At 38.4% G+C, this 26901-nt stretch overlaps 1 protein-coding gene across 6 annotated transcripts in view; it reads right to left on the minus strand.

Moving 5' to 3' along the window:
• Window positions 1–917: 917 nt before the first annotated feature.
• LOC137286572 (SH3 domain-containing kinase-binding protein 1-like) overlaps window positions 918–26901 on the minus strand; it is a 37951-nt gene continuing 11967 nt past the window's right edge. For 2 of the 6 annotated variants that reach the window (XM_067818512.1, XM_067818514.1), the window contains exons 3-15: window positions 25293–25428; window positions 23525–23622; window positions 22545–22677; window positions 20341–20507; window positions 19895–20030; window positions 18651–18832; window positions 18264–18471; window positions 17696–17731; window positions 15779–16015; window positions 8026–8135; window positions 6889–6999; window positions 6307–6415; window positions 918–5632 (exon numbers count right to left, since the gene is read on the minus strand). In XM_067818512.1, coding sequence (XP_067674613.1) covers window positions 5370–5632; window positions 6307–6415; window positions 6889–6999; window positions 8026–8135; window positions 15779–16015; window positions 17696–17731; window positions 18264–18471; window positions 18651–18832; window positions 19895–20030; window positions 20341–20507; window positions 22545–22677; window positions 23525–23622; window positions 25293–25428 — 1926 coding nt within the window. In that variant the 3' untranslated portion in view covers window positions 918–5369. The remainder of the gene's footprint in view (window positions 5633–6306; window positions 6416–6888; window positions 7000–8025; window positions 8136–15778; window positions 16016–17695; window positions 17732–18263; window positions 18472–18650; window positions 18833–19894; window positions 20031–20340; window positions 20508–22544; window positions 22678–23524; window positions 23623–25292; window positions 25429–26901) is intronic. The other 4 variants (XM_067818513.1, XM_067818515.1, XM_067818511.1 and 1 more) reach the window with 3 other exon arrangements.

A 26901-nucleotide genomic window follows, 5' to 3' on the forward strand; every position in this document is an offset into this window, starting at 1 on the left:
TTCAAGAGAGACAAGTGTCCCAAGCAAGTCTTCTTCACTGTAGTTTTATAACAGAGAAGTTTGAAATTATGTGGAAAGGTTCTTTACCAAACAAATACATTTTCACAGATCATCAAAAACTTTATTTTTATGCCACCTTTAGCAATATTCCACCTATCCAAACCAGTTAAGGGTTTCACACATTGTGTCCACGTGGAGAATCGAACCCAGGTCTTTTGTGTGGCAAGCACACACCTTAACCACCAGGCTACCCCACCACCATCAGAAAGAAAAATAGGAAAAACAATACATGTAAGTATGTTGCTATTGGTGTATTTTGCACACTTATGTGAGTTCACTGCATGTCACTACTATCCAAATTTGTCATGTTAATGTCAGGGTTTTGTGTACAAATCTCTGCTTGTCAGTATATAGTGTGCAAAACGGTGTACATTTTTCTGAGTAGGAACATGTGTCTTTCCTTTCCTTTGGTTGATCCAATGGGTTGCTCAAAATTTGATAGCCTTCAAACTCATTCCTTGTCAATTTGTGTAAGCTGGTATGTATGGCACCCTGCTTAGTCTAGAAATGAATGTTGTGAGAAACAATTGACACTGTCAATTGTCTTTACATTTTCTAAGTTAGAATGACTGAGAAAGTGGATTACTATCAAACTGAGGTGTTACTCCAATTACATTAGGGGTGGTGGGTTAGCTTGTCATGCCACCAGACTTCTATTCTCCATGTGTGTGAAGCCCATTTCTGGTGTCCCCTTCCACAGTTTAGCTGAAATATTGCTACAGGTGTAAAACTATACTCGCTCAACCCCCAATTACATCACTTTGTGAACAATCTTTTTAACAATCCTTACATGCATGTGCATGAGAATATGTTGAAACATCCACAGCCATGGTGAGAATAAAGAACAGACACACCACTTAGCGATATATAAAGTGTATCGAGCAAAGTGTACAGGCAAATATGAACAATGTACAAATATATACACAAATAGAATAGATGTGCATGATGTAATGATGATAAAATGTAAACCTAAATAAAGACATACAGTAGAGATATATTTGTAATAAATACACCATTAAACAATGTAATATATTCACAGGTATGTTTCTGGTATGTGTAATGATATGAAGATTCATCACTAACTTGATATTCATGGTTTTTTTATCTCAGAGTGTCAAGTGCAATGCTGACTAAGCACTCTATCTTGTCCACAGCAGACTAGTCATGTGACCTACCACAGTGCACAGTGGGCTAGTCATGTGATGCTTCTTCAGCCAGCTGTAATTGCTACCATGCTACACAACATGCCAGTCATACTAGTCATGTTATGCACCATATTACACAACTTGCTAGTAATGTGATCCACTATGATACCCAGTTGGCTATTCCCTGGCACCTTGCTAGAGAGGCTAGTCATGTTAAGCACTTTGCGACACAGTAGGCTAGTCATGTGATGCACTAGGCTAGTCATGGTGCACTATGCTACATAGAAGGCTAGTCATGTGATGTACCAGGTTGCACAGACTAGTCATGTGATGTGCTTTGCTGCAAAGAAGGTGAGCATGTGATGCACCAGGTTGCCCAGACTAGTCAAGTGATGTGCTGCAAAGAAGGCTTGTCATGTGATGCACTTAAGGCTACACAGGCCAGTCATTTAATGCACTAGGCTACAAAGGCTAGTCATTCAATGCATTATACTATACAGGCTAGTGATGTAATGCACTTGGATACACAGGCTAGTCATTTAATGCACTAGGCTACATGGGCTAGTCATGTGATGCACCATTATGTGACCATAGCAGCAGCCTCCAAGGCAATTGACGAAAATATGTTACACTAACAAGTCATGATGCAGCATGGTACACAGTTGGCTAGTCATTCTACTCAGCAGACTGATCATTAGATACTATTATCATACTATATGCCTGCTTGTCATGTGATAGATTGTACTACACGAAAGACTAGTCATTTCAGGGATCACGCCCACAGAACAACCATGCTGTGTGACATACAATGCTATACAGAAGGCTAGCCACTTGACATACACAGCTACATAGAAAGCTAGTCCGAATTATAATGGTTATGAAGAAGGCTTGCCAAGTGATGTAAAATACTACACCACTGACTTGAAACTTGATGGACACAGCAGGCTAGTCCTGGCAACTCAGGCCTTCTAGAAGACTGGTGAAAACATTAAACCCATGCAGATACTAATCTACTTCCTACCAACATTAACTTACATACAGTCCCAGGGTGGATAACGAGTTTCCTCATTAGATACAATTATAGGAAGGAATTCATGCCAATTATCACTCAGATCTTTCAATATCAGCCAAAATGTCACTAACAGATCTTATAAAAGTGATGTGGGCTAGTCCACAACATCATGATGAAATATCAGCTTACATTCTGAGATTGGGATGGCAACCGAGAGACTCTTGTTTAACACTCATATTCAGGTGACCTTCACATATATTAAGGGCTGGATTTAGTGCTTTGTTACTTGCACTGGTGCAACCCAATATTACAAAGTGCAATTCTTGAGGGGTAAATTTCTAAATGAACCATCTAAATAATTCAACGGCATACTTCTTTCAATTTATGTTGCAATATAAGCAATGGAATTTGGCTGGTTCAGCTTTTTACCTTAGGTTGAACATGGTGCAAGTAGGTTAACATCTTTTATGTCCTGCATTTATTATGTCAGGATATGTTGAAAGACATCACCTAGAGTGTAACCTTTGAGTGACATCATAACTGGTTAGGCAGGACTGCACCTCCTACAGTCTTCATGCAGCATCACAGCCAACATGACATTGTGAAAGTCTACCAACTGCACACTACATTACATGACACCATCCAGAGGAGGCCATAAGAATGGTACAGTCATACACTTTATGGAAAAGCCTACATCATGCAAGAAGAATTGACTTCAAGCACAGAATGTTACCTTAATTGGTAATGTGTTAAATGTCAAAATCATAATGCCCTTAACACTGTCACACACCCATGTTGTTGGCTTTCAAGGACAAGGTCATACTAGCAGTGTGGATTGGAAGTAATGCCAACATGGAATTTTCACATAAAACAAATTAGTGTACACTGTTGATGCCCACTATATGAGGGAACAACATGGCCGACCGGTCTCAGAGGTATAATTAATGCCTACAATAGGAGAGAATGGCACACTAGAAGCAGACCTACACACAATGCCTACAACTACAGGTGTGAGCAACATGTGCTGTTACATCCTACAATGCCTACACTAAAGTAGAAAAGCTTGCATGCAACAAGTTTCCATATGGTGCCTGAACAAATCAAAGAGCAGATCTTTGCTGAACAATCAAAAAGCTCTATTATTAATACAAAGCTGAGCTGAAATGCTCTATACATAGTATAAAGATGATTAAAGTTGATTTAAAATAAATTAGCTTACAAAAAGAGATGATAAAATGTATGCTAAAAGCATTAACAGAATGATCTCCCTTTGAGATCACCTCATCATGACCGATATGACAGGAGTTTTGTAGTGTATGAAGCTTTTGTCATCCAAGATGCAGGAATGTTAGCCGAGGAATTAAGCTTGATGTGTATTCTATAAGCATGTACTTCAATAAAATAATTTTCAAAATCAACAAAATAAAATAGAAATGTACAAAACGATATACTATAAAGCATCCTTGGATATAACAGTATATAATAACAATACATTTCATAGCTGATGTCACAATACAATGTTTGGCTAAATTTGGATACATATACCAGCAACTTGTGCTCTTCAGAACACATAAAGAAATTACATCATGATCAGAAATGGGGTCACCTGACATCTGGTTTCCATCAAGGGCAGAGATGTCTCTCTATCGGACAACAGAGGCGCTTTCTATCTATCAAGGGACTGAAGGATGTCTTCATGGAGTGACTACCAAAATGTCTCCATGAGAGGCAAAACCTCACCATCGAGTGAGGCATCTTCCTTAGTAACAGAGGTGTATTTCCTGAGAATCTTCTCCATAAAGGGAGAGGAACCTCTCTATCAAGTGGGAGAGTCTCTCCATCAAATACTAGAGGGTCCCCCCCAATACAGTGTGAGAGGAACCACTATATCAGACAGAGAAGTCTCTCCCACAAATAAGAGAGTGATCTTCTTCAAAGACCAGAGGTGTCTCTCCATCCTGGAAGAGACAGCCTAAATATCAAGCGACAGAGGTGTCTCTTCAACTAATGACAGAGGCATCTTCCTGAAATACCAAAGGATCTTCTCCATCCAGGGATAGAGGAGGCTCACTATCAAGTGACGGGTCTATCCATCACGTGACAGGAGTGTTTTATCAAGTGATAAAGCAGCATGCATGCAGATATGGAGATGATTCTTCATCACGTGACTGTGGACTATTTAAGGGCTCTTGTACATACAGTTACAACGGAGTACACAATATGTTCAGCCTGGACTCTTTCACCTCGTATTAGTTATATAATAAGCATAGATACACATAATCAGGAATAAGCAATATTTGGCAAGTTAAAAAATGCAACATAGAGAAGGGATAATGCTGTGAATTATCAGTATTAGCGTTAATATCATAGTACACATAGGCATATGGCCCACAGTGGAATGTAGAAAGTGGCCATCAGCAATCATCCATGGACAAGTGACATCCAGTCGGTCAGTCAGACCAGCACATTTATAACAAAGCAGCTCTACTTAGCCAGCATCTCCAAGTCGTGGAGATATCACAGCACAAGCTTCACACCCAGGTTCCCAGTGCTTGTGTCTCAGTCTCACAGCAGTAATATACAGCACAGGGATATTGTGAGAGGCAGATGCCACTCACTCCTGTCTCCTTCCAGACATGATAACATTCATACTACACAGAATCTCAGCTCCCATCTGAACCTGGGGCTGTAGCTGGAAATGTAAGACAAAACTTGAACCCTGTTTTCTCAAACATGGAGAAGCAGATAACAACCTTAATGATAAGATCTCATGAGATTCAACACATTGAAACCATGTGTCTAATATAACTACCAGCACTTGTGTACTTGTGTATACCACATTTGATCCTTTTCTTATCCTGTGGAGGCATAAATGAGAATGCCAATAGCTTGAAGAAGGCTCAAAGAAGAGCAGTTGACCATCACTGTTTTGATCCATATTCACTATAGGATACACTTAAGGAATAAGTAGGCAATTTCTTCTGAACAAAACAGACATAAATTGTTCATGTTGACATCTGGTTGTTTAGTTTGTCAGCATACACTATGTCTGTGGTAGAGCCCCTGTCTCTGTGTTCTCCAGAGTTCCTGCTGTGCCTCTTGGCTACTGTTCCTCTACATGTTGGATTACATTGATGTGATGTGCCTGCAGTTCACACATTGGTTTCCGCCAGCAGTTTCTTGATGCGCTCAATCTCCACCTGTGTGTTGAGCCTCAGCTTCTTCTCCTCATCCACCTCCATCATCAGCTCTCGGATCTTCTTTGTGGAGGAGGATTTGAAGCTATCTACTTCATGCTTCAGTCGGTCATAGTCAGCCCTCAACTCAGCATAAGTGCTTCGACTCACAGTGTTTGCTCGCAGTTCCCGTAATTCTCGCTGCACCTCCTCTAGAGCCTTAGCAATGGCTGCCACACCTGCAACGGAACAGTGAATTCTTCATCATGCTCTCCATAACAATTATTACCAACACACGAGCAACTGGATGAGGAACATCCACTGAAGATACAGAGATTACTAAACTTGTGTCTGTCAGATACCATTTATCTTACAGCTCGTTTCAAAATGCTTTCGCTCGTTAGATGCGTTTTGAAACAACTCGTTGTAAAATAAATGGTGTCTGACAGACACAAGTAGGGTAATCGGTTTCTTAAACACCTAAATCTTAACACTTTGGATCAACGATGCATATTTCGGCCTTTCTCTGACTGTAGTGGCACAGTGACACATAACGCAACGTCATGAACGAGTGACGTCCCTGGGCAGACAACTTACTCCACATACATTTGTAACCCTATTTATTTCATAAATACTGGTACATTTTTACAACGCAATCACGCACATAACTCGACCTTCAGTCATCAGCATGGAGTAGCCAATCACAGGATTAGAAATCGATCTCACACATATGTGTGATACCAGTTCTCTCACATGGGTTTCTCACCCACAGGTGTGTAAGAAATTCCATAAACATTTGGTATATATAGCTTCATGCCCATGGACAACAACTTCTTGATTATATATCATATGTGTAATCCATCAATGCCAAAGAAATGCCTATCAAATGAAAAGGCATTTGCCTATATCGTACCTTGTCCCGATGCTGATGGTTCTGGTGGGCGTGGTGGTGCTGTACTGTGGGGTTGGTGGTTAGACTGATTGTGTGAGTGACTCTTTTTCTCCATGTCCAATATACTTGACTGAAATAAACAACGAAACAATAAACACTGATGCTTCTGATGAACGAGTTGGCAGGGGATAGGAGGGGAGAGAGAGAGAGAAGGAAGAGGAGGAGGACAAATAACTGAAAAATAATTGAATTTTCCATTGTTAGCAGGCAGGTTTGTTTATGTTGTTTGGGGGTAAGAAAACAATGTGAGTTAATTTCAACAAAGTCTGTGTTGCAAGAACAAGGACAAGGGACATAACTCTCAAATTCACCATGGAAGCAATTTTAAGACTCATATCACTGATATCATCACACTGATTATTTCAAACACAGTAGTCTCAAAACATTGTGCCAACATGATGTGACAGTAGAAATCTGACAAGTGTAAAAGTGGATTTTAAAAATTCAAATTTGAAAAAAAATACAGCAAAAATAAAGTTGTGGCCTTTGTAAAAATTACACTTCTTCATACCAATTACTACACAAAGTGGTGGGAGTGCCTACCTGCTTTTCTTTAGATGGGTGTGGAGGAGCCCTGCTGTCATTGTGCTGGGAATGTACTACCGGTGGGGTGGAAGATGGTAGTTCCTCAGCATCAGGGCTGTCTGGGTTGTCCTGAAAATATATCTCATTATTTCCATCTCTGGGTTTCTGCATACATCACTTTATGTGGTAATCATCAAATCAGTGACTTCTTTTCTAAACCAGCTGTTGCATTATCTCCGTAACAAGTGATCAACATAGTAGCGTCAAAGGCTGCTGGTATCTGTGCAGAATTATGGCCCTGAGCGGAAGCAGGATCCACTGATCATGTGTATGAGTGGGAGGGTTTTACATTGCTTTCGTACATTCCAGCAATATCACAGCTACGGATGCCAGAAATGGGCTTCACACGTTGATCCTCATAAGCTTGAATTTCAGGTGATAACAGTTTTGGGTCTGTCGTCACCACTTAAGGAAACTTGGGTAACTGGTTTGACCTGGGTTAATTTAAGTATTCTATTGACATCCATCTGTATAGCTGTTGCTATAGTAAGTGTAGTCTTACAATGCAATATTCCAAAGATGGTGGTGGTGTATAAATAATTGAGTATGGATCAGACTGTCCAGTGATCAACAGCATGAGCATCAATCTATACAAGTAAGTATTTGATTGGTTGGTTGGTTTGTTGTTCAATGCTGCACTCAGCAATATTCTAATTATGTGGTGGTGTCTGTAAATAATGGTTTCTTGACAAGACAATCCAGTGATCCACAGCGTGAGCATCAGTCTATACAACTAAGTATCTGATTGTTTGGTTGGTTTGTTGTTCAATGCCACACTAAGCAATATTCTAACTATGTGGTGGTGTCTGTAAATAATGGTGTCTGGACCAGACAATCCAGTGATCAACATCATGTATGATCATGTGATCAACAGTGATGTATGCAATTGGGAAACAATGACATATGCGAACCTGACCACCTGATCCAATTAGTCGCCTCTTACGACAAGCATGGGTTACTGAAGATAATTCTAAACAGGTTGCTGACATTAATACCTTATATTGCAGCAAATAAACAAACTCATTCACTCTTTCGCAATGACATCACCAACAAAATCAGCCTTAGCTTTTCAACACAATCATGATAGATGATTACCCCTAATGTGAATATTGTCGACGGTGGCCTCTTCTTTGGTCCTTTAGCCCGTGATGCTGTCAAATGTGTCAGCTTCTGGGAGGTGGGCTCCAAGGACTCAAAATTGTTTTCTGAAACAACCAAGAAGAAGATTATATGCTTACTCTTCTTACATACATGCAGTTGAAGTTTGCAAGCTTACAACTTTCCCACTTTACATGCACCCAATGTACAATTTACTTCTCACAATGGCTACCATAGCAGCTTAAAGGCACTTACACGCCATTATGACTACCATGATAGTTGGCATGTTTAGGCATGTTATAGTTATTAAGTAATCCACCATTGGTGCCATGACGGCAGAACATTTACAAGCCACCATGACAGATGTTTACATGTCACACCACTGTAATCGTGATGGTTACAAATGTACAGGTAACCTTGGCAGCCAATTTGGTCACCATGATAATGCTTATGATCAAACATATGCATTCTGTTTAAACGCTATATTTTTCTGCTACACATGTCAAGACTGCTTCCAGAAAGACGACATGCAACACAAAGAAGTAGAGAACCAAACACTGCAAAGTTACTTATTACTGCCAGTGACATAGGTTGAAAATATATTCTCAGCACTTCACTGGACTCAAAAGCCTTATTCCCAGTAGGTAGTAGTAGTAGCCTAGATATTCCAGCAGCAGATGTACCAGGAAAAAGTAGACAATGAATCAGAAGATGCTGCCTTGACAGCAGTTATCAATGTAACAGTCTGCAAAGGCCTACACACACTGATTACCTGAAGCAGAGTCATGTTGAAAACACAAACATCATTTTATCTATAGTATCAATATCAGTTATACAACATGATGACAACCTACCTGTATCAACTTGCAAAAAGAACAGGTGTTAAAGCGAAAGACAAATCATTAACACATATTAATAGATATACAACATACCCGGTTGTTATAATCAAAGAAAAGATCAATGCCATACATAGGGTATCAAAGTTATACAATCATGATAGCTTTGATCTTATGGTATAAATGTTATTTGTTCTGAGCTTACATAAAAAATTACCGGGTACTCATTACCTCAGGGATATATCTAGCATAACGAACTAAGTCCTAATGGCATGAGGAATTATTATTTTGTTTGAAAAATCAATTTCCTTGTCTAAGAACAGAGGGATTTCAACATTGTATTCAAGGTAATATTCTCATCTCAGCATTAAAGTGTCTCTATTGTTCCATTTTTACATTCTTATCAGTGGAATACAAAGACATAACATTTCTCATCACTCACACTATGTCTTGAGAAACATAACATAATTTAGGAATTTTTATTGATATTGCTCAGATTTGTTGCAAAATTCTACTATGATCCTTTAAGTCTACATAAATCCCTGTACATATGACTGTAAAGTACGACGTAATCAGCAGTTGCTAGATTGTTTGTTATTTAACACCCAATTCAACTACACTCCAGCTACATGACAACTGACTGAGCAACAATGCATGTTCCTGAGGTACACTGACATGCAATTAATCCAGTCATCAAGCTGTACCACCTGATCCATTAAGTGGCGTTTAACAGCCAGTCTAGGAACATATTCTAAGCCTGAATTCCACAGGGTACATGTTCAACAGACATTCTAGAGAGGCTTGCATTCATTAATAGAAGAACAACATGTATAAACGTTAAACGGCAGTGCTCTGTTTTTGTTTATACTTTAGAGCATGTACATGCCTATTGAACTGGTATGTTATTTAATGATATACACTGATATACACATGATGTGACAGGCAGAAAAAATGAGACAACTTAAATCCAATTTTCACAGCTGATGAGGTGCATTATATTGAAATTTCATTGACATTTTGAGATCACTGATCACATAGAACAATCTAAAGTCTGTCAAAGAACAATTTCTCTCACCATTGGGGTAGTGAAAAATTTTTCACAGGCTGTTTCACAGAAACATCACCTAAAATACCTTAAGTCCAGCCTTAAGTTTATTCAAAGTCCTAAAAAAGCACTAAAACAAAGAGTGGGTGTTATTTTCACAATGATCGAGAGCTTGCTTAATAACAAGTAGGGCAATGTATACTTGGTAGGTCAGACATCACAGAGAGCTCATTTACTGCCACCAGTTTGAGTGGCAATAAGACAACTAGCCAGAGATACTCATGGAAGACACTTGTCATGCTGGTGCAGCAAACAGTGCTCTTCAGTCAGTCTCATACTTTAAATTATCTGTGTCTCATTTTCTTTGCACATATGTATACATAAGCGGAGTAGGGTGTATACACATTTGATTACAAGTTGGATAATAAAGTTGTAGAAAGGACTGTACAAGTCTTTAGTAGTGAAGTTAATATGAAGGCAAGCCAGTGATGAGAACATAAAGGGGAGGTGAGTTGGCCTAGTCAAGGATATTGCATCACTAGTATTGGTCTTGTTTACAAGAGTCTCAAACCTCACATTAGACTTGGTTTTGACAACATTTGCATAATATAACTTTCACTTATTATTTATTTTTTCTACTGATTCAAACAAATCTATTGTTAGCAGATTACGATATTTTTTATTTTGTTTTATGGCCCTTATGACACGAACTTGAGTCTGAACTTGACTTAAGTTTGAGGTTTTACCCAATTTTGAGAAAATACATTACCAAGAATGAACTGAAATTGGTAATAAACTCAAATATAGCAGACAATTCGAGTTTGGTGGACAGATTTCTTAATTTTTCATTTGTTTTATGCCCCTTATGAAACAAACTAAAGTCTGAACTTGACTTAAGTTACAGGTTTTACCCAATTGTGAGAAACTACATTTCCAAGAATGAACTGAAATTGGTAATAAACTCACATATAGCAGACAATTTGAGTTTGGTGGACAGATTACTTAAGTTGGTTGGCCTTTCTTATTTTAAAAGTGCATTTGAGTTAAAAATGGAACTGTTTCAAATTGTTAAAATCAGTTTGAAATGTGAGTTGAAACTTAAGCTTGTTTTGAGAAATCTAGGACAGGACACAATTTTGGATGAAAATACTCTTCTTGTGAACTATAGTTTTATCAAACTTATAAAAATTCTTTCACAATGTGTACATATTTTTGGCTTGATAAACTTCGAGTTGATTCGACTTCCAGTTTTCTGAGTTAATCGCACCATAAGTTTATCTCTCTCATACCAATCAAATGAGAACTGTTTTTCAGCAAGGAAATGCTGGAATCAATTAAATCAGTTGATTGCATGTTAAACTCCAGTGATCAATGACAAACTCTTAAAACTGCTGTTGTTCTTCCTTAATTAAATCATCACTATATGGGTGAAATATTGCCAAGGCGACATCAGATATTAACTCACACACTCACTCCCCCTATATTGCTGGAATTATAGCTGAATGTGGTGTCAAACCAAACTCACTATGGTGCAAGCTGGATAAATCATTTGTGATTGTTACACAAGCATTCAACATTAAAATAATCTAGGTATTACATAATAACATCATAGCTTAGTTTACAACACAGTTCAACAGGAACCAGTGCATTTTGAGCAAGTGAGTAAGTAAGTGAGCAAGTCAGGGAGTATTGATTTTACCCCCTTTCAGCAACATTCCAGCAATATTAAGGCTAGTAACAGAATAAATAACCTTTACAAATTGTTGCCATGCCGACTGATATGTGAGATGAAATGTTTTCACATAATTATTACTTGGCAATGCTGAAACACATGCTGAAAGGATTGTGCAAGAAAGACATAGTACTGCTTGAAAAAGCAAAATTTATGTCATGGCAGAATTATATAAAACTGAGGAAAAATTCCCCAACTTAATAATGTACTTTGCATATTTTCCTTAATATCATCCAGCCACAAACAGTCCACTGTGGAAGAGTAGTGTAACCAATATCAGCTTCGTTACTTATCAGCCAGACACAGACAGATGGCTTGTTAATGAGAACATGTCCAATGTTTGATAATTCCCACACCATATTCACCAGGCTGCTGTAGATTGAGACTGACAAGGGAACCAGCACCACGCACTGATTCATGCCATCCCATATAGTTGGAGTCAATATCACGGAATTCAGTTTGTCTCCCAGAAGCTTGGGAATAAATAAAGAATTAATTGAATTATTTGGCTGGATTCTCTCAGTTCTGAACAGAAATATTGATCACAGTTCTTGGTTCATTTCGATTTTATTTATTTATTTATATTTAATTGACAGATATATTTTACACATGATAACTATATTTCTTGCATTGACTTTTAATCTGATCGGGGGTATACATACTCCAACAGATCAAATACCACAAGTAGAACAACAGTATTGTCAATTTCAGTAAAAAGTGAGTGAGTGAATTTAGTCTTAAACCACTTTAAGAAATATACAAACAACACTATGTCAGGGGACACCAGAAATTTGTGTCATACATTGTAACCATCTAAGGAATCGAAAACAGGGCTTTAGTGTGACAAACAAATGCTTTTACTGCTAGGCTACCCTACTGCCCCTCATGGGTAAAAGAGCAATTCAGGTTTTCTGTACAGACACTGCACTTGAACTGATAATACAAAGTTTCAGGGAACCCACATAACATTCCTGAAACACTTTTTGAGATTACAAAAACACTATGGCTTGAGTCAGCTTCTATGTACTATTCATACAATGTTAAAACTGTTTAGCTTTAGGCAGTCTAAGTAAACTTATCCTCAGTACTTTTCGTTTCACTCCACCACTGAGTCTAACAAAACCTCATGGGAGGTCACGTCAAGTAACCTTTGAGATTGACCAATCAGAACACAGCTTACCAAATCGCGAAAGTGCACATTTGCACATCCCTTATGAACTTTTTATCTCGAAAAGGTTCGTACTCCAATGATTCCGAATGCTGTTTAGTGTACGATTGCTTCCAGGTGATGCACACGGCATACGTACTGCCATGACAACTATGAGTAAACTGTCGCTGAAAATAGTGTTTTTGACAATATTCAAGGATGTTATCTTGTGGAAATATTAGCTAATGGTAACCATGTCAACAGAAACCCCAAAGCGTATATACTGGAGGTCAAATAACTGTGTTATATGCTGATTTTTGTTTGTGGAGAGATCTGTGTCGGTGACATGAATATTTTGAAAGTCCCTCCGATCCCTAAATAGTAACCGTTGTCTGATTGGTTAACTCTATTTATCCGTCTCGCATTTCACTGGACTGTCATTCGCTGCTCAAAGGCTACCTGACGCGACCTTCTACTAGGTTTTGTTAGACTCAGTGGTGTGGTGTAATGAAATACACTGAGACTCTTTTACTGAGTTTACTTAGACTGTAATTTTAGGCTACTTTTGTTCATAAACATATTGATATATTTCATACGAAACACATGCAGCTATTTGGTATTCACATTCACACATAACACTGGAGACCAACAATATAAACAGTGGCTCACCTGCTTCTCCTGGGCACAGCAGAATGCAAAGTAAACCAATTTCACATTAAAATTTATCCAGGACCTCGTTCCATAATATTTTTATATCACTTAGACTAGGGCTGCAACAAATCCACTATGAGTGGGACTGAGTTAGGTTTTATGCTGCTTTTAGGGCTTCACATACTATACCCATGTGGGGAATCAAACCCGGGTCTTTGGTGTGATGAGTGCTAACCTACCCTGCCACAATACACTATGAAATGAATATGATATATAACACCAATTTTGGGTTACAATTACAAGTCAGCAGCTGATGTATTATACACTGTATTCAGTGAAACAATTACAAGGTTTAGGCACAAGTCTCTTCCTGCACTGTGTGAACTGTGTGGTTAAAACGATTCACTGAGACCTTAATTCAGTTTTTGATATTGGACCCTAGATTCAATCAATTTTCATTCGATTCGTCATTCAGGTAAAAACATCAGATTTCATTTTACTCTCAGTATTGGCTTTTTTATCGTGAAACCCATCGTTAACTTGGTGACGTCTACTAACAACAACTCTCACTAGATAATTACCCCAGGATCAACCATTCATTATCATTGTATTTCAGTGCTTGAAACTGCTCAAGTGTGAGCCAAAAGTATTTCTGGCTGTGTGAAAATAAAAGAAATAGGTCCTAAAATAACAAATCAAAATGGTTATAATGGTTATCGAAATTTGAAACAAAGATTTTTGATGAATCAAAACGAATCGTTGCAGTAATAGTATAACGTAAAACATACAAAAATTTCAAACTGTTACAGTGGAAGTTGGATGTAGTGCTGAGCAGACCTTACATCTAAAGGGTATTGTTACCATCCAGTTGAACATCTGAGAGTGAACATTTAAAGTTTCAGACAGGCATAGTTTCTTGGCAAGATTGTCAACAAAAATGTTTCGATCTTTGTCATAATATAGAAGAATCTCCTATCCTAAAATCTAAAGTCACCAGCAAATCACTAAACATTGATCTTCATCTAGTAACAAAGTTGATGAGCCACGTTTCCAAGCCTCTTTATCTTCCAAGTTTTGTTCTTACTCATCTGCCATTGTGGCCATTCAATACCCATTCTCATGACATCAAATAATAAGCATGATTCAAAATAGACCTGTTCTGTATGTAACTATAGTTACCATTTTATGTTATGCGCACTGTATTCAAACTTTTGTATTCTTAACTATGGTCAATATTACTGTAACCGGTGCATGAATATATTTTAGATCTATTGTGAACATAATGAGACACTGTACAAACATTTACACTTACTACAAAAAAACTCCAATAATAATCAATAGAGAATTTGGTTTCTTATTGTCAACTCTAGATGAAACATACCAGAGCTTTAACCCCTTCACCAGGCAGACACTACACACTACTGAACCGCCTCACTGACACAATAGCCATGTGTCACTATGCCAATAGACCTGCACGCTCAGTGTCACCTACTGTTACCATAAATATTCCAGGAAAGTTTATTTATATATACATAAGCCCAAGCACAACTCCTGTCAGAGTCATCTGAAACACTCATGCAACCTTTAGATAAGTTTATCACAGAACAGGCTCAGATTGTCATTACCATCACAGAGGCCAAAAAACAGCATGAAAATCATAGTCATAACCTTGTTATGAATGATTAAATGATTGAGGTTTCAATACCCAGTTTATGATACAACAAAAGCCCTGAAGATTGTGTGCATGTAACGATCATAACTCTACAACAGTCCTGAGTTTTAACAAGAGAGTTACAACAGGCATAGCATCATGATCCCTTTGTAAAACAGGGCCCTGAGCTCCCTTAATTTCTCATGAAGTAATTGTACAACACAGAACAGTCAACTGCCCAACGCAAGCATGCAGCCTTGGATCAGTATAATACATGGCCGAGCTTCCCAACACAACCATGCAGCAACAAGCTGTGTACAACACAAAAAACACACAAAGTCTTGGTATTACAGAGGGAGAAAGGGAGTGTATGAACAATGCCTACTTCTACAGCAATGAAGGTAGCTTCAGCATGTGAACGGGTAGGTAATACAACATGAAGACAAGGAGTGGTCAGTGTTAGTGGCACATGCTTCGTGACCGGTCACATACTGGACCATCGATGTTGGTGAGCAGGAAACGATGGCTATACATGCTGCAGGGATGAAGAACAGAGCAAGGAAAGAATGTATCCATGTATGTGAAAATCTGAACATGTGTGCCAAGGTGTATTTGAAAACTGAAGATGCTAAATACCTTTACCAAGCAGTTACTAGAACAACAGTAATGACAACGACAAGAATATTACCCTGGTCTGATTGGCCAGGAGTCTCCTTATCATCTGCGAGCCCATTGCCTTCCTGACTGTCCTTTGTTCTAGAGTCAGTGGTGGATGTCAGGCCCACGGGTTTACTCTCCACCTTGGCAGGCTCAGTTGGCTTTGGGGGTTCAGGTTTGGGGGGAGGAGGCTTTTTGCCCACAGGGGGAGGGACAAAGGGTTTTTTGGCAGCTGTAGTTGGGGGTGCCACCCGATCGTTGGTGGATTCTGAAGCAGCAGGAAATGACCACAAATTGTCCAGCATTCTGGTGACATACAATGTACAATGTACCGTCCGGTCCAATGTGTGATAAAATGACCTGCTTGTGTTATAAAACTGATTGTTCGTGAGAGTGTACCATGAACATCCTTGTAACTAACACATCTACATGTACCGAGACCAAGGTCTACATCACAGTGTACCTTGAACCTGCTTGTATATAACACAGTGTACCATGAACCATACTTGTATAAAAAAAAGAGTGTACCATGAACCTGCTTTTGTATCACATACTGTACCAAAAACCTGCTACCACTAGTCACGGACTGTCCTTGGATGGGTGATTGCGTTTGACAACTTGACAGAGTGTTTCTGGCACTTAAGTCCTGCTCCAAACACACGACACATGTGGTCTCACCCTCAGCAAGTGAGTATGTACAAAACTCCCTTTGTTTACCCACCAGTGAATGGGTACCTGGTGGGATAAGTCACGTGACTGTTAACCCTCTAGCACCTCACTGCCAGCTTGGGTTAACCAGTGTAATAATATCTCAGTACCATGAGCATGCACGACTATGTAGATATAACCACTTTATGAATGTTCATTAATAAAATAATGCACCATGGATATGTGGATATAACTGATTTATGAATGTCGATTAATAAAAAATGCACCATGAATCTACTTGTATTCAAAAAGGAATTTACCATGAACCTTGTAAACAATACACTGTACCATGAACCTGCATGTATAAAGCATAGTGTACCAGAAACCTGCCTGTATGTAGCATTGAGTACAATGAACCTGCTTGTATATAGCAGTGTACCAGAAACCTGCATATATATAGCATTGTGTACCATGAACCTGCCGGTATATAGCATTGTGTACAATGAACCTGCTTCTATAAAGCATAGTGTACCAGAAACATGCCTGTATGTAGCACTGTGTACCATGAACCTGCCTGTATTGTGTACCATGAACTTGCCAGTATATACCATAGTGTACCAGAAACGAGCTTGCACATAGCATTATGTACCATGACCCTGACTGTATAGAGCATAGTGTACCAGAAACATGCTTATATACAGCATAGTGCACTATGAACTTGCTTGTATATTACACAGTGTACCATTTTGATACAACCCATACTATATCATAGTATAAATGCATTGTGACGCTGAACAACCTGTTTGTTGCCAAATCCTGGTTGTTGCCGACAGCTCCTATACCACAGACCTTCTTTAACATGCATGTTCAGACAACATAAACATGTTCATATCAATTTGCTTTTGGCAGTATGACATCTATGATGTCATTGCTTTTGCTGGGTACTGTCACACTGCTTCAGAAATATCCATCTCTATGTTAAACATGCATTGTTTTTGCTGGTGTATGAAGCAATAGGATTAATATATAATGACTGCGCAATGTATGTGGCAGCGGAGATCCTCCACAACTGCAGGTAGGTGTGTGAGCTGACCCGCTTCCTGACGTAGGTGACAAGCATGTCTTCACCTATATGATAAACTTGCTTGTGTGCAGCTCAGCTCTGATGGCGAGGTTCAGCCTGATTCTAGCCACACACATGGAAAGCTTGCATAAACAGGCTGGATATAAGTTATACATGAATCAGTGAAAGGCAGGCTACATAAATAGCAATAAATGGGTGGATGCAGAGAAATCTTACGTGTCGGCTTCGGAGGCGGTGGTCCCTTCACATGAGCTGATAAGAGATACGCAACAGAACACAATGTACACTGTGAACACTACAGACTACTCATAACACTTCATTACTAAATTTCGTAACTCTTTTTCCACATTAAAATACTCCCTCTCGGCTTTGTCACTGAACATCTGTCCATTTCATTTCAGTAATGGCAACTTTACCGAATACAAGCAAATCTGTTTTACTAAAATGGTTTATTAAGTTACAACTGCACAAATATTTCATGTGCATCGATCTGCATTGTACTACCCATTCAGTTTGGGTGTGTTTTAAGTTGGACCATGTCCTCATAATGGTCCCTTCCTGAAAGCTAATAGACAGATACTTAGACTTTCTCCTATACGGAAATCATTTGACACACTATGTTGTCGTCCGTCTTCAAAATAGTCCTGTTATCACAACCATCTACTAAGAGCTATACCTTCCCATCACAATTCAGTGTTTCCATGAAATCCCCTGATTGACACTGACAACCCAGCCTTCCTTCAACACCCTGCCTTCACATGCCAGCCTTGTTTGTAATGTTTACCTGTGTGGTCTTTGATCTTGTTGCTAGGTGCTTCTGTCTTGTGTTTCCCATCATGTTTTGTGTCATGTTTCTTGGACTCATGGGGGTCAGCAGCAGGTACCCTGTCAGGCAACTTGGGGTACAGACCAGGCTTGGCTGCACTGCCCCCTGGTGGGGCCTTGGGTATAGTGGAGATGGATGGGGGCGGAGGCTTTTTGGGTTTGGGAGCCTGAAATTTGACAATGATAGATGTATTGTTTGACATGCATTTCAAGTTCACATAAAGATTCCTAATAGATTTATCAATAGCAACATCTTCAATATGTTACTATTTAGATCAACATGAGTTCATAGGACACTACAACAAACAGGTATAAATAGTCCCAAAACAAAGAATATCACACTTACCTCTTCTGGGAGGAGTTCAACAAAATTATCTGGGAAGACACCAACTTTGCCATTGACTTCTCCCTTCCACCAGCCCTCGTCCTCCAGTTTGGTGTCAAGTACTGAGATGGTCTCCCCTTCCTTCAAGGACAATTCATCAGGCTGTTCTGCTGTATAGGAGAATCTCACTACCGCTCTGCTTACTGAAAAGATATATACACACTTTTCACAGCTGTCAGGAAAGCTGACAACAATTCGCCATCTGAATATGGGCACCATATTCAACTCATACTATGAAAATCTTTCAGAAATATATCACACATCTTGGTAGGCTACACACATCCTTACATGCCCAGGATAGTGATATCGGTAGGCAACAGCAAAGTATACTCATGCGCAAAAGTAACACAAATCAGGTATAAAGCATATATGTATGTAGTTTTCAATATTAAATACAAGAAATACAAACAAGGTCAGACAGACAAAAAATTGAATGAAGACATTTTATTGGCTACTAAGACTGATGACATCATTGTTTTCAAAAGGTAGAGGGATTGGCAAGAACAGATCTTGTTGGTGTTGACCTGAAATGTGCCAATCCAAGGAAGGTCATCTGTGGTCTGTGCACCATTGTATGGATGCTGGAGACAGTAAATTGTGGGTTTAGTTGCAATTAAATGAAGTGCAACATTTTGGTGAAACACCCATGCATGTTCGATTTCACTAGAAGTATGTGCATGATACCCACAGTAATGATGGTGTGTTTGGACCTTTGGTTGATTTCTTCTAAGTTTCATTGATGTGTTATAACAACAATATTGATGACGCCATCAGGATTCACTAAATGCCAAAAACTCATATCAATTTAGGATTCTGAGTTTGTTTCCTGTTTGGATAATAAACATCCACTTCTTGTAAATGGGAGTATATATTATACACAGGGTATTCTACTGGCATCACACCATAAGCTCTGTATGCACTTGAGATATACCATACTCTGGTCTGCCCTCTGAAAATATATCATACTCAGGGTTTCCTAATGGAAATTATCATGCTCACAGCCACTTACTTGAAATCTATCAGGACCCTACTGAAAACATGTCATATTAAGCTGTAAAACCTACTGAAATTGCATTGACACATTGATACACACCTCATCACATCCATAAATGTGCCATCACATCTGTAACCTGCTATAGGCACAACAACATAGGCAACAAACAATTACACAGAATCTAGAGTGAAATCATGTTCACAAGTCCTACCTTTCTTCTCTCTCTTGACCACCTCAGTTGTAACAGGTTCCGCTACAGGGGTCTTGGTGGGTTCAGGAGGGGGTGGCCGGGCTGGCTCCATGGGAGGTCGGGCTGGCTCTTGGTGTGGTGGTGGTTTGGCCTGCTCCTAAATATTAATAGCTATATGGTTGACAAGTCCACAAGGCTAAAAAAAGCGTTTACAAACAATAAAATGGTTGAACTCTAAAACAGTTACGTAAAGTACTCTTTTCCATTGCAAACTGTTTCAACCAGACACGTTGTGTTGTACAAGACAAAATCTTTTGTAATAACCTTGAATGTCCTGAATTCAAAAGTTGTAACTAGTAACAAGACTGAAACAAAACAAATGATTGTAAAAAGAAATGGATTAATTACATGTGAGCTACAAAAGCCTCATGAGGCAATTAAAGCATAGAATCAAGAGCATTTCTCACCTTTACTTCAGGGTGTTTTTTTGCCTCCACGGGAGGTGGTGCTTCTTTGGTTTTGGGAGCAGCGCGCAGTTTGATTGGGCCACCTTGGAAGATGTTCCCTAGTCCTATCCCAATCACCTTTTTTCCCTTTATTTCATGTACACTGCCAGATGACTCATCCCCAGAACCTGATACACAACAAAAAATCAGGCATATTACATTACTAATCTCACATCCAAACAACTTTTAAGGGTCATCAAAGTATGCCCCTACAGAAAATTATATATCCCCCACAGAACATCCTATTATTCCCACAGAACATCATATAACCGTCACTGAACATCATATAATCCCCGTAGAACATCATATAATCATCATATGGTGCATACAGAACAACATATAATCCTCACTGAACATTGCATAATGCCAACAGAACATCACATAATCCCCACAAAACATCATATAATCCCACAGAACATCATATAAACCACTATAACACCATATATTCCCACAGAACACCATATAACACAATATAACATATAATCCCCACAGAACATCATATGATCCCCACAGGACATCATATAATGACATATAATATATAAATGTCATAACCTAGTACCATGATAATGGTAATATAGCACCAGTATCTCTCAGGACAATGCAGACCTTGGAATCCTGTGACTGAGGCAGAACAGTGATACTGTGGAGGACGTAAGTATATTATAGAGACACAATATCACCATAGTCAGCTACATGACTAGATAAGTCACACAGTGTTCCCTCTCTTATCACTCTTCAACAATAGGGGCGGTGGGGTAACCTGGTGGTTAAAGTGTTCACTCGTCATGCCAAAGACCCGGGTTCCGTTCCCCACATGGGCACAATGTGTGAAGCCCATTTTCTGGTGTCCCCTGCCGTGATATTGCTGGAATATTGCTAAAAGCGGCGTAAAACTAAACTCACTCACTCACTTAAACAATACACATCACATCTCCTTCAAATTGAATAAAACCTTAGTCCATGCTACCACTGAACAACGATCTGAGGACATTCCATTAAGGATCATACCAGAACAATCGGTGAGATGTGAGCAACAAAAAACTCAGATGTCAGCTATAGGGTACTAGTGTTAAACTGGCAACTTTCATTACAAGCTAGACTTTCACATATATTTTCTTTTATTCAGTTCTCAACCAAATATTGATATCTGAAAAAAATAATAATCTGAAATGTGAACTACATGACCTAGATTGTAAGCCAGCACTTCCCATTAGCTATGCAAAGTTCCTACTGTTGAAATGTTTCCTCCACTGCACCTACAGTCAGTCAATAGTTTTGACAGATACAGTCACAGTATACACAATGTATCTGTTTGGAATATCCTATATTAAGCATGATAATGCTGCAACTTCCATGATCTGTAAGTGAGGTTCTGATTGGTCAGATGAAAGGTAGTGCTGCTGCTACACATAGCAGGATGTCCTCTATCTTTGATAAAAGCTGATAATTACTAAGATTTGACTTTATGAGAGTGTATGTTTTTACACACGATATATTAACCATCAATACAATGTATCACATTTGGAACCTCATGATATCATTATACATCAGGGGATCCTTTCACAAAGCAACTTTTGCTAAGGTTAACCGTAACTCCCATTAACACTGCACAAAGGTTACCTTAGGGACCTATTATTACCTTATTGCTTTGTGAAAGGAGGCACCAATCCTATATAACTCCATGCTATGTGTTCCAATAAGTCTCCACTATGTCCTGGAGGCATCTACAGCTCAGCTGATTAAATTTATTACCTTTGGTGTCTATACTAGGAAATTCAGCGTACCAATCAACTCACTTTCACCTCTTAAATTATCTAACCAATTAAACTTGACAACATAAATCATGCAGAGAAACTCTGCAAGAGGTAGATGGGGTTCTTGCACAATTTTTTTTTCATAGTTTCGCACGTCAGTGTGTGAGTATGATTTCCCCCAAATCTGAGTCCCATTGTGAACACACCTTCGCATCTGCGACCGCTATCTTTGTTGACACATGCAAGATGGGTTGTAACTGCAGCTTAGCTGATGAGCTGCTGTGAATATGAGGAGCCAATAAAATTATCAGGCTGTGCCAGAGATGCATCCAGAGTATAGTGGAGACTTATCGGAATGCATATCTTGGGGATATCGGGGATGGGAGGCCCCCTGGTTGCACATCAACTCACCGATCCCACCTGGTTTGTCTGGGATATCCGGCTGCCCTGCATCGTCTTGCTGTTCCTCACACATTTCAACAAAGTTAGACGGGAACACACCACTGCGGCCATTGTGGCAGCCCTCCCACCAACCATCCTCAACCTTCAGGGACAAAAAGCATCAGCATTAGTCTTCTATAACTATTGTCTTAAACGTTCTAGGACTATCAATAAGAATATGTTTTTCGTTTGGTGTCAATTTGAGATATTAACCACAGAGCTACCAAACTCCTGGAAATCAGGATAGGGACTTTCAACCCACACAGAACAAGGTAACAGTATTCCTACCTCCTCCACAGGTACAAAGTGAATAATATAATATATACAAAGTCAGTAATATCTCCTGTACAAAGTGAATAATATAATACATACAAAGTCAGTAATATCTCCTGTACAAAGTGAATAATATAATATATACAAAGTCAGTAATATCTCCTGTACAAAGTGAATAATATAATACATACAAAGCCAGTAATATCTCCTGTACAAAGTGAATAATATATTATATACAAAGTCAGTAATATCTCCTGTACAAAGTGAATAATATAATGTATACAAAGTCAGTAATATCTCCTGTACAAAGTGAATAATATAGTATATAGTATATACAAAGTCAGTAATATCTCCTGTACAAAGTGAATAATATAATACATACAAAGTCAGTAATATCTCCTGTACAAAGTGAATAATATAATATATACAAAGTCAGTAATATCTCCTGTACAAAGTGAATAATATAATGTATACAAAGTCAGTAATATCTCCTGTACAAAGTGAATAATATAGTATATACAAAGTCAGTAATATCTCCTGTACAAAGTGAATAATATAATATATACAAAGTCAGTAATATCTCCTGTACAAAGTCAACCTACTATCCACACAAATTCAATGTGAACTCCTGTAAAAGTCACTGTTATGACCAAAGTCACTGACAAAGTCAGTCTTACCTCTCTGTTGAATTCAATGATTTCTCCCTCCTTAAGCTCTAGTTCATCTTCATTCTCTGGTGTGTAATCAAACATCACCTTGCATTTCTTTTTCTTATCTGAAAAAGATTGCAAAGACCATGACAGTATGTATGTAAGATGTATGGCAGTAAACACGGTAAACAGGCTTCCCCTTAACACAGAAAACCTGCGTTTGTACCATGCCCGGGCAGCGGTCCCTTTGATCTTACCAGTGGTGTGTCTAATAGTTAAACCATGGCTTGAAGGAACCTTAGACTACGGCTATCTGACTGGCTCATTATAAGTCAGCAAGCCACGCCTACAGCTCCCACGCACATAAAACAGTTTCAGCTTACCTCTCACAGTCTCATGTAAACCTGTTTAAAAAATAACCTCAACAAATTGACATTTATAACTTTTAAATTTTGTGGACATATTACATATTCAAATTTCACACAAACTTGTAACTCAGTTACAGGTACAGAAAACCACCTCAAGAACATAATTTCAGAAAGTGAATGCTTGACACTGCTATCATGTTTTGACTTAGGAAATCAGTTTCTTGTTTTTCTTTACCACTACTTCAATTTTCAAATTCGTTGTCAAAAACATCGAAATCAAGTTGAAAGTACCCATGAGTAGGACTGCTCATGTCTACATCATATTTGTTCATGACCTCAATAAGTGTACAATTTGAAAGTTCAGGAAAAACTGCATTTTCGCCTGTGTTTGACAACTCTTAAACCCATCTAACAAAGCAGACTGAGTTTCAATAACCACAGCAGCTTATGAAAGAACTGTCTTTGATTCTCTCATCTCATTCCAGTCTACAACTATCAACTTTGTCTAGTATTTGTGACAATATAATGTCAACGGTGTGAAACATAATGATTTCAAATTCAAACTTCGAGCACAGATTTTGAAAACACGCAATGAGGGCATGGTACAAAGCAGTTACGCTATCCAATCACTCGAGATTCGTCCAGATAGATGATGGGCACACCAGTGTTGACTGCCAGCTGAATATGTGTCTTGGGCTGCACCCTCAACAAATTCAGCTGGCAGTCAATACTGTCTCATGCACATACATTGTGACTTCTAAATTTCAAAATATATCTTAGCACAACAACATATAAAGAACCAATATATTTTGAAATGATTAACAATTGTAACGAAAATATTGCACAGAAAAGATTTGGACTAAACATTTGCAATTTTACTTCTGCACGCACTCAAACAAAACCTACCGTGAACACTGCATAACTACTACATAGGACGCAGTGTGAAGTGAAAATATGCATAAAAGCCAGACACTGAGTTGTTTCTGATGTAATAACATCACTAATCAAAACCCTCAGTTCTAGGCTATATGCAATAAATGTAACTTAAATAATTCCTGATGTCAAACTGATTCAAATATACGTGAAAAGATAATTATTAACAACATCTTATTTTAATAAATCAATTATCCTTGTGAATTGTTAAATTAAACTTGGACAGAGTGTGAAATATATCTATAAAAAGTGACAAAATAGGAACAAAACACAACTGAACTGAGGATGCAGGTTCGAATCCCGGATGGGACTGAACCAAATATATGTGTAATTGCAAATATGACGTTTTACAACTGAAATGTTATCTGAAGGAGAAAAAAAGTACAATACCATTTGACAGTCCCACATTTATATCAATCTACACTTTTATAACTCATATTTATCTATTTATTTAAAGCATATTGTTCGAGTAGTAAATGATTTTTTTCCAAAACCTTTCTTCCTGGGTGGTAGTGGTCCAAGAGGCATGTTGTCTTTGAATTTGCTGGCTAATTCTCGAACAGACTTGCGCTCTGGGGCTTCCTTCTTTCCGATACCTGAAGATTTGCCTTTGTCCTCTGGTTTCAGCAACTGAAATGACAAACCATCCTTTGATATGTTGGGCCAAAAGAAAATTCAGAGATTTCACAAGTGTTACAGTTTAAAGCAAAGAACCTTATCACCTTGTATCACTCAAAAGTCTCCTGATCAAATACCTTTTGTCATCCAAATTTCATAGAGACTGAAGTCATTTTACCCTGAAGCTAGCTGCCAAGTAGGACTATCCATGACAACAAAATGGTTGACCACACTAAATTTAGTGAAATTAATCAGAAAAATGAAATGTTCAGTGTAATATTAGAAAGCATGTTTTTGATGCAAACTATTATAACATTGTATTAAAGATCTTTCTGTCATATGACATGAGATCGTAACCCATTATTCTTCGGTGGAATTGTGAAAAAAAAGACTTCTAGCTAAATGATGTTGAAAATCATGGAGTATTTGACAATAAATATGAGTTCAGATCACAGTTTTTACAGCTAAACAATAAGTATGTCAAGATAATTGTGTATGTGAAAAATGAGAGAGTAGAACTCAAGATCTACTTATCAACTTCGATACAGAAAACAGAGTAGAATGGCTTAAAGGCCACATGCAACCAAAAAATCAAACATAATTAAAACACAATTATCACTTATTCATGACATATAATATACATTGCTGCTTTTAAAAAAACAAATAAACAAAATTATAAGCGTACAATCGCGATTCAAAAGTGCAATATTTTCATTGTTCATTGTGTGTACAGAAGATGATCTGTTTGATGGGCATTTTAGAAGTATAGCCAGTCACAAGAAAGTAGGAACCTTTGAAGATAACAACTTCTTTTTGTGTACTTGATGCGTCGTTTCAGTATGGATTCATATACTGTTGTCAAACAAAATCATATACACGAAAAGAAGTCGTTATCCATGAAGAATGTATATAAAGATGTTGGGTTTGGAAAATACATGTTCTCTGCGCTCGATCCAATAAAAAAACGTGTCAGTAGAAATGGTAAACTACTGCATGGCTGGAATCTGTCATTCGTCCAAGTACAAAACAGGACTTGAATCTGACAAGAGTTTGCACCAGTTTCCGTCAGATCCAGTCATCCGAAAAAAATGAATGTAATTTGTTTGCAACCCACAGACATAAAAACCTGTCATGTGTATCACACGTGCCTAATTACATAATGTGGCAGACATTAAAATCAGCTTATTTTCTTTATGTCGTATAGTCTGATAGGTGTTAAGTTCAATTTGCACGTGGTCAATGATTGAAGCTGTGTATTGCATGTTGTCTTTAGCAGACAGGCAGATAGACATATAGGTGTAAATAAACCAGACACTGAGCTTTCTCTGTGACAGAGACTGCTTACCACAATCAACAAGCTGTTTTGCGTAATGAGTAGATTATTTACTTGTTTGTGTACACAACCAAAATTAGACTACTGTTCACGACCTTAGACCCCGGGCATGCATACTGTTCCAAGCTCCGCGAAACTATTCACTGCGCATG

Source organism: Haliotis asinina, chromosome 6, assembly GCF_037392515.1.
Source record: "Haliotis asinina isolate JCU_RB_2024 chromosome 6, JCU_Hal_asi_v2, whole genome shotgun sequence".
Classification (NCBI taxonomy): Eukaryota; Metazoa; Mollusca; class Gastropoda; order Lepetellida; family Haliotidae; genus Haliotis; species Haliotis asinina.